General features: G+C 32.9%; 1 protein-coding gene across 1 annotated transcript; it reads right to left on the bottom strand.

Annotated features, from left to right (window-relative positions):
- Positions 1 to 12739: 12739 nt before the first annotated feature.
- On the bottom strand, positions 12740 to 25190 carry SYT4 (synaptotagmin 4). The gene is made up of 4 exons (XM_003759558.2): positions 24710 to 25190; positions 21081 to 21898; positions 18509 to 18629; positions 12740 to 15546 (listed from the first exon to the last, which is right to left on the bottom strand). Exons 1-4 carry the CDS (start codon positions 24741 to 24743, stop codon positions 15239 to 15241), a joined length of 1281 nt encoding a protein of 426 aa, XP_003759606.1. The 5' UTR covers positions 24744 to 25190; the 3' UTR covers positions 12740 to 15238.
- Positions 25191 to 27284: the final 2094 nt, after the last annotated feature.

Raw genomic sequence — 27284 nt, 5'->3', positions numbered from 1 at the left:
CTTTTTGGGTTTTGCTTGTCTGATTCTTGATGTCTCAATGAATCATTCATTTCTATTTGTTCATTTCTGATTTTTAATGAGTTGTTTTCTTCATTAGCTTTTTAAACTTTTTGTGTGTGTGTGTGTATGTCCAATTGAGTTTTTAAATTAGTTGTTTTGCTCTATGGAATTTTTTTTTCCATTTCAGTTTTTTTAATTGAATTATTATTTTTTCCAATTCACAAATTCTGTTTCCCTGGGAGTTCTTTACCTTTTCCAATTCACATTTCAGGAAGTTGTTTTCTTTTCCCACTTTTTCAATTTTTTCTTTAAGTGAGTTATATGCCTTTTCTGTTCTCTCTAGCATAGTTTCTCTTTCCTTTCCCCATTTTTTTCTTTTAGCTCTCTTTTAAGATTTTTTTTTGTAATTTTGTGATTTCTCCAGGACAGTCTTGTCTGTTAAGGACCAGGTTACATCCCCATTTAGGGTTTTGTCTGGAGACTGTTTGATATTACTCTCCTTGTAGTTGAAAACCTGCTCTCTTTCTATATAGAAGCTATTGATGGTTAGCAGTAGGCTTGGCTTTTTTACTAATTTTTAAAATTTTTTATTATTTTTTTATTTTAAATGTTTTTTTAAAATTTCTTAAATAACTTTATTTACAAGTTATATGCATGGGTAATTTTACAGCATTGACAATTGCCAAAACTTTTGTTCCAATTTTTACCCTCCTTCCCCCCACCCCCTCCCCTAGATGGCAGGATGACAAGTAGATAATAAATATATTAAAGTATAAATTAAATACAAAATACGTATACATGACCAAACCGTTATTTTGCTGTATAAAAAGAATCGGACTCTGAAATATTGTACAATTAGCCTGTGTAGGAAATCCAAAATGCTGGCAGGCAAAAATATAGGGATTGGGAATTCAATGTAATGGTTCTTAGCCATCTCCCAGAGTTCTTTCACTGGGTGTAGCTGGTTCAGTTCATTATTGCTCCATTGGAACTGATTTGGTTCATCTCATTGCTGAAGATGGCCACGTCTATTAGAATTGATCATCATATAATATTGTTTTTACTCATTTTTTAAAAAGCCCTTAGGATCTGCCTTCATAGCAAGGGGGTTACCAGCTTCCTCAGCAGAACAGGGATAGATGGATGGACAATAGCAGTCCTGCAAACAGGCTGCTAAGAGGGTCCTTATGGTAAAGGTAAAGCCCTGGGAAGAGACACGGAAGTGTCTCTGCCCTGGGAAGCACAGCCGAGTTGCAGAAGTGCCCTGGGAAAAGTCCTGTTGTGGGGATTAGGGGATGCCCTGGGATTAGCAGCTGAGCAGTGCAAGTGTCACTGCCCCGGGCAAACCCCATTGTGCAGATCATGCATGCCTTTGGAAGAACCCGTCACAGGAAGTGTCTCTGCCCTGGGAGACTGCCAGGGCTGTGGGAAGTTCTACTGCCCAAGGCAGAGTCCTCCTGCTTCACAGATTTGTGGCTGCCCCAGGCAGAGCCCCCCTTCTCCCCTTTTGCCTTGTTGCTGCCTTGGGCAGAGCCCCACTGGTGATCAGAAGTGTGACTGCCCTTGCTAAAAGCCCTTGGTTGCAGAATGCTGCTGCACAGCTGTGGTCTGTGCTGAGTCACTTTTGATATTGGGTGGGTGTAGCCAGATCCTGTTAGATTCTGTCATTTTTTGGAGTATACTCTACCTTTGGCTTTTTTGTAACTTCTTTGCTGATCTACTGCTTTGCAACCAAAACAGAGCAGCCAACCTCTGGTAGAGTCCTCCCTGCAAAATCTCCGCCCCCACGGAGACTGCCCTTGCCCCTGTTAGCATAGTGTGCTAGCTTCTGCATTATATCCACCTGCTTGTGCTGGCCTGCTCCCCCTCCCCCAGCCCCCCATCAGGACAAATTGTTTCTGTGATCTTCCAGATTATCTTTGGCTGGTAATTTGTTGTCCTTGTAGTATTTGTGGATTTTACCAGTCAAGCACTATTTCTGATGGTGAATTTAGTAATTAGTAGTGAGGGTAGAAGGGAACCTTAGAATGATGTGTGTCTTCCCCGCCATCTTGGCTTTGCCCCGACTTCATGTTTTTAAACATTGAAATTTATATCTCTGCTGTGCTTTCATCTCATACTTTTTCTTATTTCTCCCCAAACCTATTCTTCAGCCTCACCATAAGATCATATATTAAGAACAATTTATCATAAAGAACAAAGAGTCAGTAAGTAGACTATGTTCAAGTAATACCTAAAAGACTCAGTAGCCATTTGAAAATAGGAAACTCACTAAAACTATCCTTATTACAGTTTCTTTATCTATGAAATAATTAATGATTCCTGGCAGTGTTACTATTACTTTGGATATCTACAATCTAGTCCAGGGGTCCTCAAACTTTTAAAATAGGGGGCCAGTTCACTGTCCCTCAGACTATTGGACGGGCGGACTATAGTACAAACAAAAACTATGAACAAATTCCTATGCACACTGCATATATCTTATTTTGAAATGAAGAAACAAAATGGGAACAAATACAATATTTAAAATGAAGTAAAGTTAAATCAACAAACTTACCAGTATTTCAATGGGAACTATGGGCCTGCTTTTGGCTAATGAGATGGTCAATGCAGGGTTCCATATTTGTCACTGCTAGTTGTAACAAGTGATGCAAGTGTGCATCCATTAGTCTTAATCTGGTTGGAAATTTGAAATGTTTCATTCTAGAAAAAGTCTGTTCACAGACATAAGTGCTACCAAAGATGGTTGTCATTTTGAGTGCATGGTTCCTGAGATGAGGATATGTCTCAGAGGGGAGAGATTCATAGAAATTATGAAGGCTGCTTGACTTGAATGCATCTTTCAGAGTGTCATAATTCTGCAGTTCAGCCAGTTCCATTTGGCAAATTGCATCCACATTTTCAATGCCAATAGAAAATGGGTTATGGAAAAGTTTGTATGCCCTATTCATGGAGATGAAGCTCTTTAAACCTAAATTGGAATTTCTTTTGCAATTTTTCCAGTGAATCCACACATGTTTTGATTGGGAATGCAATCAGCGGTTTTTCTGCTAACAGATTTTGAGTTGTGGGGAGATGGCAGAAGTTTTCCTCCTTCACTTGTTTGCTGAGGAGATCTAATTTTATTTCAATTGCTATGACATGTGATTGTATATCACAGACGAGCTTCCCCTTTCCTTGAAGTTGCATATTGAAATTGTTGAGTAGCTCTGTTACATCTGGCAAGGTGCCATTTCCATTCTGCATCATTGAGCTCTGGTACTTCTTTGTTTTTTGAAAGCAGAAAAGTTGTAATCTGTGGAAGTAAGTCATAGAAACATTTCAAAACTCTCCCTCGACTCAGACAATGGACTTCTGTGTTATATACATCTTCATACTCAACATTTAGCTCAGACAGAAATTCCTGAAATTGTCTGTGATTTAGTGCATTAACTCTAATGAAGTTAACACAAGATACCACAATTTTCATAACAGAGTCCCACTTCAGTGATTTATTACACAACACTTGTTGGTGGATGAGACAGTGTATGGCTATTGGATGAGAATGGTTATGTTTGTCCATCTCTTGGTTAATGCAAGCTATTACTCCTTTCTTAGACCCTACCATGCTAGGAGCACCATCAGTTGTCATGCTGGCTAGTTTAGCCCAGTCCAGCTCCAAACCATTCATAGTTTGACAAACCTTTTCATACATATCCTCTCTTGAGTTGTTCCTTTGATGCTTTGTAGTGCAGCAAGCTCTTCTATGACTTCATATTCATCCCACAAATAAAAATTAGAAGTTACACAGAATCACAAACATCATTGCTTTTATCGAGTGCCAAGGACAAATATGAAATTTTGTTATGGAGTTTTGCAAATGCTGCTGCAGATTTTCATCCATTTCTTCAATCCTCTGTATAATTGTAGGTCCTGAAAGACTCACTGTACTAAATAAATTGGCCTTCTCTGGACACAGCTCTTTGGCAACAGAAAGAAGGCATTCTTTAACAAATTCTCCCTCCACAAATGGTCTGCCAGTGCGTGCTATTAGCTTGGCAACTTGAAAACTTGCTTGCAGTGATGGAATATTTAGCTGCTTCTGCTTCACAAAAGTATTTTGCTGAGTTGTCAATGCATTTTTCAGTTTTAATATTTTTATCTTTTCTCACTTCTCCAACCAAACAATCATATTTATCTTTATGTTGAGTTTCATAGTGTCCACACAGATTATATTCTTTGAACACAGACACTGTATTCTGGCATATCAGACATACAGCTCTTTCCTTGTACTGCATGAAAAAGTAATCATAAGTCCACTGTTCGTTGAATATCCTACACTCCAAGTCAATTTTTCTTTTTCTTGACATCATTATTTCCTAGGGATTCCAAATTGCTAATAGTAAAATACATATATATATATATATATATATATATATATATATATATATTTGTGTGTGTGTGTGTGTGTGTGTGTGTACAGCACTACAAAAACAACATACCAGCAATAACTTTGCCCACACAGAGACATATAGACTGCAGTGCCCAACTTCCTCTAAGCTGCCTTTGCTCTGTGATGCCTCCGTTTCCTGCACTTTCTCTCCCACTCTTCATGCTCCCACTTGTGATCTTCACTACTGCAGTGAATTCCCCCTGCAGCAGCCGTGACATGCACAGCATGCACTGTACATCCCCCATGCCTATCTGTTGTGGTGGCTGCTGTTATTATACAAGGCCATGGGCCATCAGTTCTCCATCTTCTGCATGTCTCTCCCTTCCCCACACCACACACCCTGGTCTGGGAACTCACCTCACCTTGGTATCGCCTCACACTTTGTCTCCGTAGCCTTAGCCCAGTGCCAGAAGTGTGCATTGCTAACATGAGTTTAGGTCAAACATCACTTCTGGTCTGATTTTGCCATAACCCAGCGGGCCACATAAATGTCCTCAGTGGGCCACATCTGGCCCGCAGGCCATAGTTTGAAGATCCCTGATCTAGTCCTTCTATGAGGAACTAAAGTCTTTAGAGGTTGAATCCAACCACATAGGTTTTAAATGGATAAGATAGAATATGAACTGTTGTGTTCTAATTTAAAATCTAATGTACTATGCTGCCTCTGCATTCTATTCTTTCCAGTATTCCTCATTTTCTTGATTTATGATCTCTGCTCTGGCTTCCTCTATCCCTTCTCATATTCTTTTTCTGTTCTTGAATCCCTTGTTACCACCAACTGTCCTCAATTATGGGTTGTCCCTACTATATGTCTATCTTACTTAATAGTACTAAAAATGACAACCAAAATGACTTCATCCTCCCCCAACTCACCTCATTTATTCTAATCTAAATTTCCACTTCTTTAGATAAATCTGTTTATTCCTTTAAAAAGGATTCGTTGTCCTGATCTAAGAACATGTATTGCAAAGTTTCTTTTATCTCCCAAACTCCTCACACTTACTTTGTCAATAGATTTCCAGTACCATCTACTTTACATCAATCTTTCATAACTCCCCCAGTTTTCTTGTTCCACACATAAATTAATTCTCACATTTCTCTTGTCTTCATTTCCTTTTTTCTTCTCATTCATATAAAGATGTGACCATTCTTTGTCAAGATCAAACATACTATTTATTCCTGCAATTCTACCCTCTTCATATTCCCCTTATAACTGATCTTCAATCTTTTCATTACCTCCAATTTATCTTTCTAATATTTCAAGTGTCATCCAACCTTTAATTAATGTAAAGAGGAGAGGAATATAGAAAGGAGGAGGGGAAAAGGAGGGAAAAGCAAGAAAGTTAAGGGAGTTTCAAAAATTTTAACCTGCTCCTTTCCCAAAATATCTGTTTTCTTTTTCATTGTTCAATCATTAATAATATAAAGAGGAGGCATACATCAAAAATCATCTCTATTATGAAATCTATAAACATGTTTTCAGAAAATCTATAGAAAATTAATTGAATTCACAAAACTTTTATCCAATTAAAAAATCCATCTTTGCTGTTATATGCAGAACATTTCATATAAAATAACAGACGATGAGAGCAACTTGTTTAATCTTCCTTTCAACTTCTATTCCATTGGGAAGAAAAATGTGAAGGAAGTATACTAAGAAGAATGCTAATACTAACAATGAACAGTTGCATTATAATATCATAATTTCAGGTTTCTCCTCAGAAAAAAATCCTACAAGTTATTTCATGTTAACATATATTAGCAATTTGATATCTGTAAAGTGACTCCTATATATTATCTTAAAAGAATTTTACATCAGACAATGAGTTAAGTACAAAAAATACTGTTATTTCCATTTTGCAGATGAGTAAACCAAAGGTTTGAAAGATCATGTGCCTTGCATATAAACATAAAGGAAAAGGGATTGACAGACACACAGAGAGAGACAGAGGTAGAGACACACACACATTGAGAGTGTGAGAGAGAGAGAGAGAGAGAGAGAGAGAGAGAAAAGACAGAATGAACAAAAAGATACAAGCTTGAGGTGCACTCCCCATCATGAATGATGCCAAAAAATACTGAAAGAAGAGGAAGATAGCTATAGAGAGAAGAAAGGTAACACTAAGAGAGTGGATAATATGAGCCAAAATCTTCAAATAAGACAAAAATGAGGAATGAATATAAAGTCAATGAATTAAACCATTAATAAATTAAAAGTAACTTTGTTAAGACTAGAGTTTTTTTAGAAAAGATGTCATATTTCAAGGAGCTGCGAACTATGTAAAGGAGAATAAATGTAGACATTGTGTGTGGGTAGATTCTTTCATGTATTTAGATTTAAAGGAAAGAAGGAATAAAATACCATAATGTGAAAGGGAGAGTAGGATGAGATAAAGATGTATAGTTGTTTTTGTTGTAACTTTTAAATAATAATTTCCAGTCAAAGAAGGGAAATTGGGATGGCTAAGGGTCATTAATCTTTCTTATTACTTTATGACTAACTCATTGTTTGGAAGTTTGAGATTATAATCTGTAGGAAATATGAAAGCAAAATTGGAAAGAGTCAGATTGTGGAGACTTAAAGGGCAATGAATTTGTGGAAATGGAAGTTCTATAAGTCAGTTAATTTTAGACTATGGTTTAAAAGCAGCCTCCTTATGAGATGTGGATATGTACATTGGGACCTTGTATATACAATAAAAAATATTATTCCATTAATCATTGGGTATTAAAATTGGCCTTAGGGATCATGATGTGGTTTAAAGTTGTCCTAGGTGCTTTTTGAAGAATGAGTTTTTCTTATGAGGATTTCCTCAAGAAGATTTGGTTGTTTCAGATTCTTTGTATTTTCCTAATTAATGACTCTTCATTGAAGAATCAAGTCTTTTGGTCTTTTGACCTTTTGACTTTCTTTAGTAGAGATCTTGATTACAAAGTGGATAGTAAGTATAGATTTTCTCCCTCTCAAACCCTGAAAATAATGTAACATCAATGATTTCCTTTTGTGTGGGGCTTATCAACATTATCCAAGAAGTGAGTTTCTAATAATTCTTTGCTATTTGTATATTTATATATAATATGCATATTATATATATATTTATAAAGAATAACTATAATTATTGAAGCTTACCTTCTATTTAGAAGAAGGAGGCATATGGGAGATAATCTAGGAAAGAATATTCTCACAAACTGGTCTTTTAGATAAAGATACATTTAGTAGGCAGTATCATGCTTGAATATTGTTTTGTAGATTATTCCTAGAATAATAATCTCAGAATCTAATTTTTTAATCAAATTAAAACTTTCTAGGCAACATGATTATAGAATTTAAACTTCCATCCAGAGAATGGGAATTGTAGGGATAGTATCAATGTTTTGGATTACCTAATGAATAATTCAAGATTTTAGATTTTGGGAATCTATACTTCTCCTTAGAAAAGCATAAATTTGTGACGAATATTCTTGTTGCAAAGAATTAAGATTGTACAAATGACTTCTAGTTATCGCAGGAAGAGTGTTAAAAGAATAAAGTCCAGTTCTGAACTGAGCTATTTTTGTGAAGGATTTTAGTGGCACAACTTTTATAAAAAGCATTGTTGATGAGTGGAAAATGCTTTAAAGATAAGAATTTTAATAACTGTTTATAAGCCATCAAAAGAGATTTTAAAAAATATTTCATTGTCGCTTTTGAGTCATTTCTATTTTTTACATATGCAGGTTTCTATGGAATATAGTTCTTATCTTGATTGTTTACACAGAATTTTAGGGGAACTTTACTTAAATATTTGATACCTACATGAGAGGTATATTTTGAAATGTTCCCAGAATAAACCTGGGTTGAGAGTACAGTGGTTCAAAAAGATAATGATATTTTGGTTGTAACTTTTAGGATTATACCAAGTTCAATGCTTTTGATTGTGTTTTATGATTTATATAAAATTAAAAAAACACATGGAATATATATCATGTATCAGTCTTTCTTAGCAATAACAGATTAGCTGTGATTCCTGAAATCTATCAGAGGTTACATGATTTCCATATCAAGTGTTGCTATGAGGAATAGTTCACCATTGTTTATGAAATGAGTGAAATACTTGGCAATGAGACATCACAATGTGTGGCCAAGATCATAGATGTCACTGAACAATACTGACTTCTGTAGCTATTAATCCAAAACAGCTTAGTGGGAAACCGTTGCCAGGCTGTGTAACAAACAAAGTATCTTCCTTCTTATACACATTTAGAGAGTGAATTATTCCCACTATTGAACTACTAACAAGAAAGTGATGGTCATCTACTGTGTGAGTTTTAAAAAAAATAAACTGGCTCTGATTTATTCTAGTTCATGATTATGCTTCTTATGTATTCCACAGCTTACTTTCATAGTCAAATTGTTCTTGTCCCAATGCTCTATGGACATTTTTCAAAATAAAAACTGAGCATTAAAGAATTATAATTCTAAGATATTATAGCTTCTTTTCTTACTGCTTTACCACATGATGGTCTGCATTGAATGCTGAAATTTGGGAAAGGGGTAAGAATATTAAGAATATTGCATGATTATAGTTTCAGATATAAAAGACTATGCTGGAATAGCTATTTCTTGATTTACCATGTTGGTTCCCTTACTGGTTTCATCAATAGTACTTAGATATGAAATTTGGTATGTTAATTTTTTATTCTAATATTTATAAAATCTATTATTTTATTATTTGATTTACATACATTCAAACACATCCAAAAGATCTAGCTAAAACATATTTTATTGAATATATGTAAAAGAAAAATTTATAAAATATTTATAAAAAAAATTATAAATGGCCAACTTGATGCAACTTGATTGTTTGCATCAGTTTCCTCATCATAAAATGAATTGTAAAAAGAAATGGTAGATAACTCCAGTATCTTTGATGGGAAAACCTCCAATGGGATCACAAAGAGTTGATCATAATTGGAAAATTCTTGAATGACAACAATAACAAATATTTCCCTCCCAGATATGAGACGCAAAAATATGTGACTCCTTTCTTACAATAATAATTTTTAAATTCAAAAATTCAAAAGATTATGAAAAAAAACTAATTATAATTAAATTTACTTATCAAAATATATATTTTAATAGCTTATGCATCCCAGGTTAAGAATCACTAATTTAGATGTTCTTTAAGGTTCTTTCTATCTTTAACATTTCATGATTCTGATTCTTTAAATGTTAAAAGTTGGTAAATAAAATAGCATAGAAGTCTAAAAGAAAAAGAAGTTATCAAGTAGATTAATAAAGTAACAAAAATAATACAAGTTTCTTAGAAAGAAGGAAATCAGTTTCTATACAAGGCCTTTAGAGTATGTATTGAAAGCAATGGACTATTAAGAAGGTTCAGTTTAGCCAAGATGACTTGATGTACTTAGCACACAAAGCAGATTAAAAATTTTGTTTTTAATATATTGAATTGAAATTGGACTTTGAAAATAGTCAGGATATAAATGGTATATGGAGAAAAATCTTTTAAAATTTCAGACAGGTAGATTGGTGGATTGGTGAAGGGGAAAAAATAGCCAATAAACACAACACTCATAAGCATGTGCAGAATGAGTTTTTGATAAAATCATCATGGAAATATTAGAATATGTGCAGGCATTATTTCTTATTGTTTGCTCATAGAAACCCAACACTGAGAATGCTTACAAAAAGCACTAAGCAGATGATTTAGGTTCTTTGTTTTCTTTGTTTCCAATCTAGTGTAGATATTTAGCAAGTGAAGCATGTGGGTTTTGAATAAGATTCTTTGCATTTTTATATTTTTTTATACTCTTGGATGAATGATTCTTAGGTTAGCTTGTGTGTTTGTTAGTTTTTTTAAGGTTAAAAGAATGAGAAATAGGAAATCTAGGAGATGGAGACTATGCCAGATTTAGCAAACAACCATAACTGGTGAGGAGCAAAGACATTGGCAATCTGTTTATCTATTATAAAAGTAGACAGCAACTAAGAGTGAAATAAACTCATCGGTTGGTCTTGTTGTATTCCAAAGTAAATTTGATGGGGCAAATGCTTTGCTAGGAGTGTTTTGTTTGTTTGTTTTGGGATTTTTGCTTTTTTTTTTTTAACATTAAGACCAATCTCTTCATGAACTGAGGTAGTATATTGGAGAGCATACTACCCCATGATTTGGAAGAAAATATTTGTTGTTGTCGTCATTCAGCCATTTTTTCAGTTATGTTCAAATCTTTGTGACCCCATTTGAGGTTTTCTCATCAAAGATACTAGAGTTGTTTAACATTTCTTTCTACAGTTCATTTTTACAGATGAGAAAACTGAGGCAAACATGGTTAAATGATTTGCCTAGGATCACATGGTGAGTAAGTGTCTGGGGACAGATTTGATCTTAGGAAGATGATATTTCTGATTCTAAACTCAGGACTTTATCCACTGTTAAATCTGACAGCCCCCTGAAAATGTTTGTATTTATTATATTTTTGCTAAATACCTCTTTGAAAAATCTAAATGATTACAATTGGTTAAATAATTCAGAGATGTATGTAGTATATGGTATTGATGATATTAGTGGGATTATTAGCTCACAATGGTGATTAATATTAAGGAAAAAGAACCAGAATTGGAGCTCCAACCAATGGTAAGAGAAAGACATAAAACTCCAAGATTATTACTAACACACTGAGGGAGATATATTATGAGTCATGTTCTGAAGATCTGACTTATCAGTGGTATTAGGAATAGGATTAGAATTCTCAGTACTTATAACAACCTTCCAATTGCATATGCATTACTGGATTAAATAAATGTCCAACTCATTCTATGTTTACAGTATTTAACAACCTATAGCTAATGAAGTCGATATTTTTCTATTAAGCAAAAGACCCAGTAGCTATCTAACCTAGCCTCTGACATTTAATGATGACCTTGAATAAGTCACTGTTCTGGGACTTAATTTTCTCATTTGCAAAATGAGAGGTTCTTAAAATGTCTTCTAATTTTAATGCTCTTTAATTCTACAAAAAACATCTGTTGAAGACAGTCTTCAAACAACATTGTAGCTGGTAGCAAAGGGGAATTTTGAGTCAGGAGTCAAGAAGACTGACTTCAAAATTGTCCTTAGACACTTAGCAGCTGTGTGACCATGAGCAAATCATTTAATCACTGTTCCCCTCTATTTCCTCAGTTGTAAAATGAGTATAATAATAATATCTATCTCACAGTATGCATTAAATGAGGTAATATTTATATATTAGAATTTAGCACGGTACCTAGCACAGTACCTTAGCACAATGCCTTCTGTAAATATCATTTCATTTCTCTTTCCCTTTCCTTCCATTTATTTTTCTCCCATATGGTGGGGGAATTATTTTAAACCTATGAATCAGTTCATTTTTTATCTTCCATCCATCTTGAATCTCCATTACACAACCACTTATGACAAAAAGTTTGACCCTTCAGTGTGATGATCAGGTCCCTAAAATACTTGTTTCCTCAAGTGAAGGATAAATAAGGGATTTCTGATGTGCTTACAAATAGTAAAAAGAGAGAAATAGGTCAAAATGGAGGGAAATTAGGTAAGAAAGGGGAAAAGAAAATTATGAAATAGACAAAGAATTTTGAAATACTATAAATATAATTGTGAAAAATCATAGGAAATGATGAATTAAAGAAAACAAAAAGAAAATCAGAAATAGATTCCAAATAGAGAAGCCAAACTCCAATTTATTTCCCTGCTCATAGAACACCACCATTTAATTAGTTTTGAGTTCTATCTTTTATGTTTTAAAGGCAGATGTCAAGAATATTATGTCAGAGAAGATAACTATAGAGCCCAGATGGAGGAGTAATAAATGCTATGTAAAAACACACATTGGTAGAAAGTTTGGGATGGGAAGGCATGAATGAAAGCAGCAGTTTATTCTTGTCTTACAAACATGGCACATCATACAGAGCTGGCACAAAAAAAAATTATGACAAAATCTCATACATCATGCTTCCTTCCAGTTCACTTCTATTGAATTACAACATCAGAACAAATCAGTTATTGAGTTACAACAGTTCTTCAAACATGGATCCCTCCCAGTAAGGGGGACTGGATAGGCTACTCAGACAAAGAATTATTTTACAAGTTGGATACAGTGCAGGATCCTTAACAGAATTCAAGATATGCACGTGGATATTTAACACATTATAAAACAGAAAAAATTTCTCAGATGACATGATGACACATGTCCCTGCCTTTTTCAGTTTCTTTAAATATTTATATATATATATATATATATATATATATATATATATATATATATATATATATATGTTTGCTTTTTCTTCAGAAGAGGTGCAAGTCAGTTTTACTCAACTTTTCACACTCAAGAAGGCTTCAAATTAAAAAAAATAATTCTATTTACAAATTCCTATCATAATAAAAAGCTTTCCCCTCATTTTTAAAAACATATTCTTACTACCTCCCTCCAATATCAACAGTCGTTCTTTAGCTGATAATAACATTAATGCTCAGGCTTCCAGAAGGGGATACATCAGACCAACTTCTCACTTAATGTCTTTATGAAGATTCAAATTAAAAAGACATATAGCTCAGAAAGCTAAAAAATATCAAAATACAAAGCAATTTCCATTTCCCCAAAATAGAACCTATAGCTTCAGATAGGCCCTAGGTACAGTAGAGGGAAAATAAAGAGCATTATACTTGAAAATCAGGAGAACTGGATTCAAGTCTCAGTTCTGTCACTAACTTGCCATATGACCTTAGATAAATTATTTAACCTCTTGGAACCTTAATTTCTGTAAAAATGAAATAGTTGAATTAGATCTCTTTTAGCTTGGGGATTCTATACTTCCATAAATCTGTCTTCCTTGATGATACTTTCACAAGAATTTTATATGGAACTTGATGCTTTAAGAGGATATTGTGGTGAGGTGAAGATAGTAGGGGCATTAGAACAAATATAATTATTTTCAAACAAAAAAAAAAAAACAGTTGATTCCAGGTCTTTATACATACAGAATGTAATACATTTACTTTACATTGAGCACTGTCATAAAAAGCATATGTAAGTTGTTTGAAAAATGCAATTTCATAAAATTTTATAAATACCCATGGTATCAAACACAGTTTCAAAAACTGATAGAGTACTGACACAAAACCTGAAAGATTGAAAATGTAATTCTTTCAGTGATATTTATTTCTTATTTGCATATTTCATATTCCAACTGCATTTAATTTCTAACTTTATTTCTCTCATTGAAATCCACATGCAGTGACCAAAGAAAATTGTTTCCAAGTGAAAAGTTTTGCATTGATTTCCTGTAGTACTAAAGTGGCCTCCAAAATCCAAACACTGAAAAGTGATATAGGACACAATAATTTGCACACAACACTGCTAGGACAACTTAATCAAGAACGAATAGTAAATTTTACATTAGATCTATGCTAGTGGAATGGGCTAAAAATATCTGACTTTAATGGAAATATATTTCCATAAGATTAAGGAATTTTACTTTATTTCTATTTTTAAGTATAATTTTTCTTCTTCTGTTTTTGGCTTCAGGGAAGAAATCTTTTTTTTTTTCCCATATGGCAACCAACAGATTCTTGCAATTTCAATTTGCCTTTATAATTAAATAGTTGTTCATTGGCATTGATTTAAAAACAAATTAAATAGCTAATTGAAGAATTAGTCATTACTGCCATCTTTTAATTCAGAAAAAAAATGACTATATATATACTGCTCAAAACCTAGATTTTCCAACAAGTTTTAGGGTAAAATTTTCCCAGTTGGATTTCTAGCTAAGCATCAACATTTTATTTCTTGCTTTAAATAATGATATAACAAAGTGAAATAAGGATATGTGTGTGTGTGTGTGTGTGTGTGTGTGTGTGTGTGTATGTTCCTTTGACAAAATGGTAGAAAATTTAATAGGAGTTTTTTACATGGCATTATATATTGTTATCTTGAGGAAGCAATTGGCCAACTCTGAACTTTAATTTCTTTATCTGTAAAATGAAGGCCTTGAACAAAATGTCTTTCAATGTCCCTTTTATGGTTAACATCTTTTCAGTCTAAGATACTCTCATATAACTTTTTTTTTTAAATAAAAGGACAAGACAAATAAAACAGGATCCCACTTGAGCCCTTTTCCAAAACTAAGTGCTTAAGTTTATTAACTAGTTTTTAGAATGTATGTCAGGTAATTTCTTTGTGAGAAAAAAATGATATCTAGTAGTTTCAAAGTACGAATAAATGTGTATACACAATTTTATACAAAACCAACTATTTATACATGACACAAATGATAAATCAAACTTGTAAATATTTCTTGAAAGTCTTTGGATTGATCAAATAATGAATTATTCCAACTTTTAGAAAAATGAATGCATTTTCACAAGAGAACTCACAGAGACATATATTAAACATTAATGTCTCAAGAGAGAGAATGAAATCTACTGACATATGTAGAGGAAATCTTCACTTTCAAAACCACAACTACCAGCTAGGAAAGTAATGATATATTTATGAAAGACTTGAATGTTCTTACTGAAATTTGCATTTTGACAACATCTACCACTCCAGGGAAATTGAATCTCTTATGAAATTGTATCAAATTTCTCTAATGAAGGAAAATAAAATGAATGATAAAATTTTACAATTGGCTCCTGATCTGCTAATTCAAACTAGTGTTAACAAAAATTGTATCTTTCTGTCAAAAGCTTGCAATCACATTAACAAAGAAAGAAAATGATTCTTTGCCTCTGGAAAATCATTAAGTTCCAATTCACTGGTAGGATGCTAACCATCACAAAGCATATGCCACTTGGCAATTTGTCTCCTAGGATATTCACATATCTCCTTCCAATGCTCTCCACCTGTTCCTTCTGCTGATGCACCAAGGACTAATCGCCCAATGACTTCATTCCTTGATCCCCTGTCAGAATCCAAAACCAGGAATTCTACACTGATCTCCTCAAGACCTTCACAAGGAATGTCAAAGACAAACAATTCATTGAATACTGCATTAGGGGTGCATTTCTTCACATGTGTTTTCTTCTTGGAGATTCTCTTTTTTGCATGATAAAGATTAACTTTGACATAAGGATCTGAAATGAAAAAAGAAAAAAATGTAAGAAGTACTAAACATTTATTTGCGGTATAGGAGAAAATATGAGGGCAAGTGAAAGTAGTCAGAAAAAAAAGAAGGGCATGAGGCAAAACTTAGAAGGGATACAAAAGAAAAGCAGATACACCATTTACTTTGATATCCAAACACTGAAGTTCTACTATGGTACTGTAATGAATAACACTAGTGTGAGAATAAAAAGCAGAATCTGAGTTTCAGTTTCTGTTTGACTCTATGACCTTGGGTAAACAAGTACTTTACCCTTTCCATTTTATGAATAAAATAAAAAAATTATGGACTATGTCCATGTTATTTATGTTATAAAAATTAATAATTATAATAAAAACAAACAAAAACAGATACATAGAACTAAATTTCTAAGCAAAATTATTCCTATTATGAAGACAATATCATTCTGCATATAGCTTTAATATCTTTGTAGAATTCCTATCTATCATGACAATATTATACTACATTAATGTCATAATTTATTTTCTAACTGTTGAATCTATATTTTGTTTTAATTTTTTTTTTTGATTTACGAATAAAGTAGTTATGCATGTTTTTATATAGATATATTTCTAATTTCATGTGTAACTCTAAAAGTGATACACTTTTAGCTATACATTTCTCAGAATGTTTGTTTTCTGTTTGTTAGTCATAGACTCCACAGTGTATTGTTATCTGATCTTGCTCCTTATGTAAGTAAATGAGAGATTATTATTCTAAGGTGGCTAGTCTTTTCTGTTTAACCAAACTGTCAGATTCTGAGATTTAGAGTTCATTTCTCCCTCATACCTTCTATAGTGAGACTAGAAAATGGTTGGATATACTTCAAATGAAAAAGAAAACCCTTCTAGTTGAAAAAAACTATTAGGGGGCTAAGAAAACAAAGATAAATCAGATATAGTCCCTATACCAAATAAGCTTACAATCTAACTGCAGAAAAATACCTTAAGTATAGAAAAGTCATTTAAGTACAGAAAATAGTAATACATGTGACAGTATAATAAATATACAAGTGGGAAGCAAGTTATGTTATATCAAATCCAAGGAAGAAAGTATCAGTTTTATTTGTGGTATTATTGAAGAATTCATAAAAGAGGCAGAATTCAAACTCTACCTCAAAGGAAGGATATATATTAATTTGACAATAATAATGCTGATGAAGGTAGGGGTCATCACAAAATTATTCATTCCTCATTGTGATGGTTTATGCAGTTAGAAAAAAATAAGAAAAGTTTGGGTGAATGGTGAATTGATTTATTTTTTCCTAGCTATGTATACAATATGAGTATAAGTATAGTGAGATAAGACTGGAAATATTAGAACCAGATTATGGAGGGCTTTTAATGATAGGCTGAATTTTTATTTTATTCTATAGATGTTGGTAGATCACTAGAGATTTTTAACATTGGGATAATATAAGAATTCACAAGATTCCTGTCATAATAATTTATAGAAAAGAATGAAATAAGATGTTATAGGCTAGTATATTGCTAGATGCAATACTAGATACCTTTTATGACTGTAAAAGGTAATGTAAGAAATTATAAAGGTGTAACCTAGAATTGTATAATGAAAAAGCCTAAAAATCTGATACCAGAGACAAGAATGCACAGCATTTGGCCACTAATGGGTTAAAGTAGAGGAAAGAATTATATTGCTTCAAGATATAAAGCAAATAATTATATAGAGAAATAAGACTTAGGAGGTACAACAGGATTGAAGATATAGTTCAAATACAAAATTATGGTATAACAAAAAGAAAAGATAATCAAGTAGATAAGGCACATGAACTTCATGGTTAAAAAAAAAAGTTAGATTTGCCCCTCTTCAACTAAGATGGCATTTCTTTGCAGCAACATCACTCCTTGGGCCTCATGAAGAAATTTTTCTCCATTTCTGCATTATCATGTATTATAATCATCTGCATACTAATCCCTATTTGACAAGGCAATGAGGTTTTGCAGTGGATAGAATAATAGTCTTAGAATCAGGAAAACTCATCATTATGAGTTGAAATCCAGTTTGACACTTATTAGCTGTGTGACCCTTGGCAAGTCACTTAATCCTATTGGTCTCAACTATAAAAGGAGTTGGAGAAGGACATGGTAAACCACTGCAGTAACTTTGCCAAAAAAATTTCCAAAAGGCATCATAAAGGGTCAGATATGACTAAAAAGTGACTCAACAATATCTCCCATTTAATTATAAGATTCCCGAAGTCAGGGCTAGAACTTTTCTAATATTTGCAATTTCTTTAGTGCCTATCACAATGATAGGCACTAACATACTTTTTAAAACTAAGTGAATACAGTAATTATATATACATTTGTGTATATATAAGTATATACACATGTAAGTATTTATGTATGTGTGTATGAATGTATAATAGTCATACATACCAAGCAACTAATAAATTGACTAATGTTTCCTTTCCATGATATTTCAAAGAACTAAGAATTAGTGCTGATTTCTGTTAACTTTAATAAAGAAACATAATAAATACAGATAATGAGAGAGTCAGTTCAGATATATGATTGAAAAAAATAGCAAATTTGATTAGGTATGAAATTATGCTTCTTTCTTAGTTTTACAGAAATGTTAGATCAAGAAGCAAACAGAACCCTGCTTCTATGGTTCTGAGGTCTGAGGCCTTTCCCTGCAAAGGTTAATCACTTATCTCTTTATAAAAACTTGCTATCTCTCTTGAACACTAACTTTACTTGTTTTGTTCATGTTCTTGAATTATTAACATATATTGGAGAATAATGATGATAGTGTTGTCTAACTTGGGGAATCAAAGGTGCACACATGGCACTTTATAAATATAAAAAATAGAAATCAGGACTTTAATCATTATATAGAAAAATACAATCATTACAATCTTGGATCAATTTTTGGCAATATAAATGCATTTATTTCACATGTAAAGTTACCTGATAATCCAGAAACATCTGCTTTAGGTAGGTGTCGAGCTTTTAGAACTACCACAGTGAGAGTGTTGGTTGTGGACTGGTAGCAAAGAGAGATCAGTAGTTCACCTCGTCCTGAAGACTTCTAAAGAAATAAAAACATTTTTAATAAATACCTTCTGACAATTATGTATTTTCCGTTGCTTTTGAAATATTTTTAATGACCTATACTTAGCATTATTACATGATTCTATTTTATTTAACCAGATTTTTAACTATTTTGCCTTTAATAAAATAGAGCAAAATGTAATCAGAAAGTTTCACAAGTTACTATCACAATTGGACCTTATAACACTTATGTCTGCCATCTAGTGGTTTCCATGTTTATTGCTTCATGTTTTCATTTTTCAAGCTTAGCCACACCCCTTTATTGAATTTTTCAAGATTCACTATATAGTTTATATAAAAATAGTCATAGCTTTTTATTTTAGGGATCTCTTCATATTTGTTGAAAAAAATCTTGAGTGATTAAGATATCATTTAATCCTTCTAAACAATGAATGAAGAATAAAACAAGCTTAGTTTATGTAGTTGTTGCATCTGTATCTAATCAGGGGTATAAAGCCCATTCAAAAATCTCTCACAGACTTCAATATGATTCAACTCTATTGTATTCTCTTTCATCTATTGAATGATATAATAGATTTATTTTGCTCTTAAGCAATATATTAAAGTATGAGAGTAATGATTTGTAGTTTCTCCCTTCAGTTTGAGTTTATTATATGCTCAGGGCAATATTAAAACTCTGTTTTTGGAATGACTACCAACATAAAACAAAAGTTTTAAGGGGAAAAAGTTTGAAAAAAATGAAGATTTGAAAGTTGGAGGAATAGGGTTCTTAACCATTTTTTTCTTGTGGAACTCATCACCCTGCTGGATTTCATTGACCTTTTCCTGAAAAAATCTTTAAAACTCATAAAATAAAACACACAGGATTACAAAGGAAATTAATTAAATACAGTCATCAACATTTTGAAAATCATAGGTTCTATTATAAGATTCATGGAGGAAGAGAATTGTGTCCTCAACCTAAGAAATAGATAAAAAATGAAATGATATCAAGAATTCAAATGACATTGTCCTTGGGCAATTGATAAAGTGATTTAATCCTATATTATGAAATAAAACACATAAGTTAATACTGATTTAGTATTAAAGATACTAATACAATCCCCTTCACAATATAGGTAAGAAAAATATGCTTATTTTGATATAGTTTACCACTAGACTATGGCATAACAAACCTATTGCCTATTAAAACAAAGAGGTATGTGCCTTTACTTTATGCATATACTCTCCTTATATATTTAGTTCCTTTGGTTGATGATTTACACTGACATTTAAAAGTCTTCTTGGGAATAAATAATTTGATTAAAATATGTGTGCATACATACACACACACATCAGGAAACATGGGAAGTAGTATAATTTGATATAAAAGAACTGGATTAGAAATCAGGATAATAGGGTTCTAGATCTAAGATTCCTATCTCATTTACAAGCAATATTAAAGATTATGGATAAATTTAGATAAGAAGCAATCAAGGTGAGAAGAAGATACCAAACAGAGAAATTATATAAACAATTGTAAGTAAGTAGGGAAAAGTGAAATAAACTTGGGGAATAGCAAATTAGAGCAAGAAGAGAAATGAGTTCTAATTTACTACTCCAAATTTTACAAGTGAGTGTTGGAGCATGTAAATGACTTATTTAAAGTCACATAATGGTTTTAGATTTTACCTTTTTACAAATTTTACCTCCTGAGCCTTTGTTTTCTTTTCCAAAATGGGCACAAGGAAAGCAAAGGCTTGGTCATATGCAGAATTCCTTTCAGTTTTAATGATTCATTGTTAAAATACATGATTCTCCCATTGTTAAATCTCCAATGACATTTCTATCACTAAACTCCTGATGCTTTTCAGAACTGCTGTAAGTAAAATACATTTGAATGTTATACTCTAAGTTAAAACAGGTTGTTTTGTTTTGTTTTATCATTATCCAATAATGTCAGAAAAACTAAAAAGATAAAAATCAGAGAAAATAATATCCTACTGATAAACCATACATTATGGATAAGATTTTTGGTAGTTTCTAAACTAAAATAAAACTATGATCATTAAATAATGATGTTGCTAATACATATATGTAGAAGATAAATATTCAGTACCATACAGTTTCTGCCTTTTGGAAAATAACTTCATTAAAAGCCAATATAAATACTTACTAGAGAAAAGAAAAATACATCTTTAGAATAATATTGTAAAAGTTTCATAAAATTTGACAATTTTTTAATCATTAAAGCTCATAAATATTTAAATATAGCCCTCTATAAATATTTATACAAACATAAAGGTAAATAAATATAATTGTTTTGATTGTTATTATTTTTGAAATTAGCATTAAACATGATAAAAATTCCATCAGGACCTGATAGAATTTTAAAGTATAACTTCTAGATATTATAAATTGGCTTTTAATAATATACTAACAACTCAATCTTGATTGCATGTACTTTAAATTACTTAAAATCAATTACCCTAACATTTCTTTTGATGATCTCTCTGTTCATTAACATTCTTCCATCAGCCAATTCAATGCCTGAGAGGGGAATAAGGACTTCTCCAATGATATCATCTCTTGAAAATCTGTCAAAACTCAAGATGATGAAATGAAGGATCAAATCTTGTATTTGGCTATATGGGATCCCATAGAAAGTGAAGGTTTCATCAAAAGCTGGGTCTAAGGTCTTTCTTAAGACTCGAGTTTTTACTTTGTGCTTCTTCTCAGGAAGAATTGTCATTTTGATATAGGGATCAGAAGTCATTGATTGTTCATCCATGGCTGGCAGGCCACGAGCTTCTTTGATGTTCACTATGAATGCTTTTTTCTCAAAGTTGTACTCTAAGGAAAAGAAGAGGGTGCCAAGTTTATCCTGTTTCTCTACAGAACATAAGGATGAACTAGACTTCAAGCTGTCTGGGGAAGTAGACTCTTTGTGTTCCCTTTCGGAGAAGGATTTAGAAGTTAAGTTCTCAAGATCAGAAGGGCTGACAGCTTTGGAGTTTGTTTTGGGGAAATTGCCATTGAGGTCTCTCTTCTCAAGGTCAAGATGTAGTGAGGTCTTTGGCACAACTGTTTTATTTTTTGCTTCATTTTTTTCATCTGCTCCAAATTTCTTCTTACTGTTAAGGTTTTCTGGATAAATGTCAACTCCCTTGAGCACATGCACAAATTTATAGGGAGGAGTCTTGTTAGTCTTGGATGATTTTCTCTGACAGCAGATCCAAGCAAACAGAGATACTGTGAACACCAGACCAAATGCACTGAAGATCCCCACCACAGTAGGAATTTCATCTGGAAAATAAAATGGTCAATAACTTATATTAAAGGAGTAAACTTTGAGATACAAGGCAATTTGAAAAACATAATAGAGATGGCAATTGCAGTAGGTTGGACAGATTGAATTACTTTCTAACTATTCAGAATAAGAGCTATGTACATATTTCATGCCACCTTCAGGTATAAACACATCCCCTGGGTGACACCAAGAAAGAAATACAGGATGATGAAAACTCCCTCATTTCAGTTGTATTCCATAAACAAAATGACAGAGAGAAACTAGAGAGGAGAAAATCCTCTAACTTATGGATGTTTCTCTTGATTATTATGCAGGACAACCACAACTTGGCAGGTCAGTGCTAAATTCATTACTTTTTTCATTAACATTAGTATGCCCTATTTTTCCCCTGAAGGATCATTGCTGTGTGTTTCAAAGCATGCACTATTCAAACACTGTATTAGAATCCTTTGAACTAGATTACCTAGAAGCCAAGATACAATGATAGAGCCAAAACAACTATGAAGTAACTGAACAACATTTACCCTACTCTGCCATACACATTAAAAGTTTCTCTGTAAAATACTGGACAAGAACTAAGGAAAATAAGCTGATTAAAAACAAAATAAAAAAAAGAAAACAACTCATTATTTATAAAAATAAAAATACTTGGTTTTTTTTTTATCCTCCCTTTAGAATGATTGTCAAAGTAAAAGGAAAAAAAGTACTATTTACACAGATGTAAACAGCAAGAAAATAGGACAGCCTTCCATTTAATAGCTTCCTTTTAATATATAATAAAAAGGATGAACATAATTGAGAATTTATTCTTATTTGAGACTGATTTTTTGTCTTAGTACATTTCAGTATGACAATACAGTAATCAGGACCAAATTCACATTCTTCCTGAGAATAGAGTATTAAATTATTGATGTTTAGTGACATTGCTCATGCATTAAGATAATCATGTTCCATATGTAAGCATATTTCTCCCACAAATGGTTTAGCAAGTATGAATAAAAGCTCAATGTTATCTTCTCCAGATATATTGTCCATTTCAAATGTATGTTCAATAGAAACAAGATATACATAGGAGAGAATAATGATTTCTGCACTGGCTACCTAAGCTTTGTTATATATATATTTTCAAATTCCCTTCACATATCAAGATAGAAAGTTCAGGAACATAAAGGGTTAGAATATGCTTAAACATCCATGAAAAGAATAATCTTTTGACACTACATTTCTTGCTAACCTCTCTTTCCTTAGGATTCTGTACATGTCTCCTAATAATTACAAACAAAAACTTAATGAAGAAAAATGATTAACAAATGACATGGCATGTTTTATCAAAAGTATTTAATAAGACCAAAAAAGTAATTTAAGGAAACATAAAAAGCTGAATCATTTAGAAATGAGAGAAATCTTTAAATTCCTAAAATCTGAAATAATTATGCATGGTATGGGGAGGGGGGAAAGTCAAGAACTAAACATTACTAGCCAAACTTAGTATAAGCTTTGGAGTTGTTATCACTATTAACAACTTATCACTATTAAGTCATTTAAGAGGTTGGTTGACCATGAAGTCTACTGTAGTGAAGTGAAGGTTTAAGGCAATCCTTTACATATTTCAAGAAAAAATAGAAAGTAATTTAAAGCACTTCAGTTAAATGAAGTGGATCATAGGACTTAGCAATTGGGAGAGATCTTATATTTCAAGATCGACTATTTTATTTTATTTTGTAGGGGAAATAATGCAAATAATATCTCCTTAACAGAAATAGTTTATTAGTTTCCTCTTAAGCATAGGTGATATACACAATATCAGTGCAATAACAAACAACCAAATTTGAAGTGCTTAGTAGAAGTGATTACTGTCAATCAGAGTAAAATCTTAGCTTCCTTGAATTCTCTTGTTAATTGACTAAATAACACAATGCAATATATAAAAGAATAATTTGTCTCAAAGTCCTGACTATTCGTAGAATGCATAGATTTTGGGAACACAAAACAAAACTAGTCCACTCAGTTAGGATAACAGTTACCTCACTCACCTAATCCTTACTCTCATTAGCACACTTTTATGAGAATGTTTGACTTTCAGTGCTGTATCATTTTAAAGTACAGTTCTGCCTTATTGCATAGAGGTTGAACATATTAGAACCACCAACTTAAAAGGAGAGGTGGGTATATTTAAATAAAAAAATCACACCTCTGCTATGATGTAATAGAGACAGAAATGCTGCCCTAGAATTCTACCTAGCAACATCTTCTGAAGAAAAATAAAAAGAAAATATGTCTAGTGATATGACTAAAATAATAATTGAACTTTCTGATATAAAATGATTATGTCAAAGCCTGTTAATTAAATTATTTTGAACTTATTTCATCTTTTAGGATGTCTTAAATATATATTTGCTTTTAAGCTCTCTGCTGCTTTCTTTCTTCCTATCTGCCTCCCCCCACATTGGATATAATAATAAACACAAGATATTTAACTAAAATGAATCCTCCCCAGGTGAAATAAAATACATTTGAAATATCAGAACACTTTGCTGTTATTCTAATCTACCAAGCACCCTGAATCTTTGAGAAGTTCTTGAAGGTAAAAAAAAAACCTTAGGAGAATGCAGTTTCCACTGAGAATACCTGGGAAAGAGACAGACGAGATTCACTAACATTATCCGAATAACATTCCTGTTTTTCTCTAGAATCCAGTAGCTAGTCAACTCATACTCACACTTTAGAGGGGATATACACTCCAAACTGCCTGTCGGAAGAAAAACAAACAAACAAACCCTTTTAAGTTTGGTTAAGAACTTGCTTACCAAATTCCTCTCTGCTTGAGGTGATAGGAGCCATGTTTGCTGCGTGCTCTGTCCGAGGTACTGAATAACAATCCTTGGTTTGCCTCACTATGAAAGCGGCTGTTTTCCTCTTAGAACCAAGAAGCTGGATTTTCCTTCCTGATGCAAGCACCAATATGAAGCCCAGGAGACCTTCTAGCGGGAGCAAGGTGGGGGTGGGGGAATGAGGAAGCAGAGAGGGAGCTCAGCTCTCCCTCACACTGTGATCTGCCACCCCCGTTCCTGTTTTAGCTTTTCTGAGTAGCTCCGCTCTTAGACTGTAGACGTGGTTGAAACCCAAATTGACGCAATCCTGACGCTACAGGGCTGAAATCAGCACCTGCCCTCCTCCCTTTCCCTTTTCCCTTCTAGTTTCCTTGCACCCCCTTTCCTTTTCTTGCTCCAGCCTTTCCAGGCAATTCAACACACACTCATCAATTATTTTAACTGCTCTGCTACAGGAGATTAGCTGTCTTATTCAGTGGGACACAGAAGCAGACTGAGATAGAAGTCCCTAAACTCAATCCTGTCACTCCTTAACATAAAATCTTCGGGTTTCATGGGTGGGTGGGAACGTATCTCTGTGTGTCAGTGTTTTGATGCAAGGAGGAGATTAAGGACAAGGTAAAAGAGAGAAAACTTCAGTTCTATGTGATCCATTTCAATCACACACACACACACACACACACACACACACACACATTTTTTTTTCCCTTTTCACTTCCTCCCCCTCCCCCGCCCCTTTTTCAAGGCAACAAACATGTCACGGGAAAAACATTCACATTTGACTGACATATTTAAAATAAAACTATCATGGTTTTTAACTTAAATCTTTCATTCTTCTGTTCTCCCCTCTCTTTCAGTCTTGTTATTAATATAACATTTTTAAACTAATAATATTAACCCTCTTCCACTCTAATATCTCAAGCTTATTCTATCAAGATCTAAAATTTCATCTGATAAATTGCTTAATAACACATGAGAATGATCATTTTTGAATTCAAAATCCTTCCATAAGTGTTTTCATCTTTGATGAAATTTAGTATGTAAAGAAACTTTAGGGATGATACACTTGGTTATAAACCCTGATTTCTAATGTATGGGGGGGGCACCTTAAAAGTTTGAACATATCATATTGGTATTGGTAAATATTAATTTCTTCAGATGGAAAGAAAAATCATGTTTTATCATATATATGTACACACATTATTTATGCATATGTATTTATACAGATGAATACATATGAATTATACACATGCACATGCATACACATATGATGTAGACATGCTATATATAAAGTGGGTATATATGTATGCATGCATGTATGTATGTATATGCAGTTTGTCAGTTGATTTGAGATTTGATGAAATTATCCCTATAAAAATATGTTTATTTCATAAGAGAGAGTTTCAAGCAGCAAATCAAATCATTAATTATTGTTTGTTGAAGGAGTCCTTTGATTTTGAGTTCTTGCACAAACATGCCATATGTAAATGTGAAGGGTAGGGTGGGATAGGCAGACAGTTTCAGGAATCCAACCACTGGAGAATAGAGACTAGGATTGAGAAAGCTGTGTCTGAAAAAAAAAATGACTCTAATATTCTGCATCATGGAAAATTTTATATATCAATATTGCTTTTATTTTTTTGTTGTTAAAATGTCTACCCTTTCAGTCTTCTTTTATTTTTTTTAAACTACTGTCATACTATGAAAACACACAAAGCAATTATTTCCACCACTACCTTATTAGCAAGCTTTAAGATCTGTACTATCTGATACAGATGAGTCACACCTTGAGCAATTGCTTAACCTGGCAGGATTTTCTCTAGGAAAAAAAAAAAAATAAAGAAAACATTCCTTTAAAAGAAATAACTAAATAAAGCAGTGGGGATTTGTTTGCAATGCATAAATATGTGGCATCCAGTTTATTGAAACACATGTATCCAATCTAGTTAACATATGTACTATATGAATAAACTCATATGTTACAAAAATAATGTGCATTTCTGTATATTAGTGCTTTATATCATTTAGTGCTTCATTAAAACTTCCTTCATGTGGCATAATTCCATCATTTATAAACAGTTTAGATTTAACTATTTCATCTGAGCCCCACCCACACACTGAGTCCTCTTCCTGTGAATACAGCAGTGATATGATTACCTCCCTGTTTGGAGCTCATGCAGCTTTGAATGCAGCGACAGCTCACTGGTATAAAATCAAAGGGAGAAGAAATATTGATCGAAATATTATTTTTTTGCCCAATATCCTCCTTATTAGCTAATATGTTGTTTATCTCCTCATTTCTCTAGAGAAACCAATATCACTATGGGATGTGTGGGTATAAGTCCCCTCATGGAAGAAAACTGATAAGTTTTCTTGCAACCTGAGCATTCCACCCTACCAGATGGTAAGAGGAATGCTCTCCTTAGGCCTAGTAAAGGAGTGATCAATGGACTGTCATGCACAATTCTCCCCCTTACAACTGAGAACTGTAGGAGGGGGTGTTGCTAGGCAACCACCTCCACACCACCCAAAATACGCAGGCCTCAAACAA

This window comes from Sarcophilus harrisii, chromosome 1 (genome assembly GCF_902635505.1).
Source record: "Sarcophilus harrisii chromosome 1, mSarHar1.11, whole genome shotgun sequence".
Classification (NCBI taxonomy): domain Eukaryota; kingdom Metazoa; phylum Chordata; class Mammalia; order Dasyuromorphia; family Dasyuridae; genus Sarcophilus; species Sarcophilus harrisii.
This window is presented reverse-complemented; position numbering and strand designations above follow the sequence as displayed.

Bases quoted from the DNA above. Each gene is read 5' to 3' on its own strand.
- SYT4 (XM_003759558.2), bottom strand. From the start codon at position 24,743: ATGGCTCCTATCACCTCAAGCAGAGAGGAATTTG. The intron at 21,899-24,709 runs GTAAGCAAGTTC...TTTATTTTCCAG, and splicing joins CTCAAGCAGAGAGGAATTTG to ATGAAATTCCTACTGTGGTG. The intron at 18,630-21,080 runs GTAATTGATTTT...TTATTTCTTTAG, and splicing joins TCATCAAAAGAAATGTTAGG to AAGTCTTCAGGACGAGGTGA.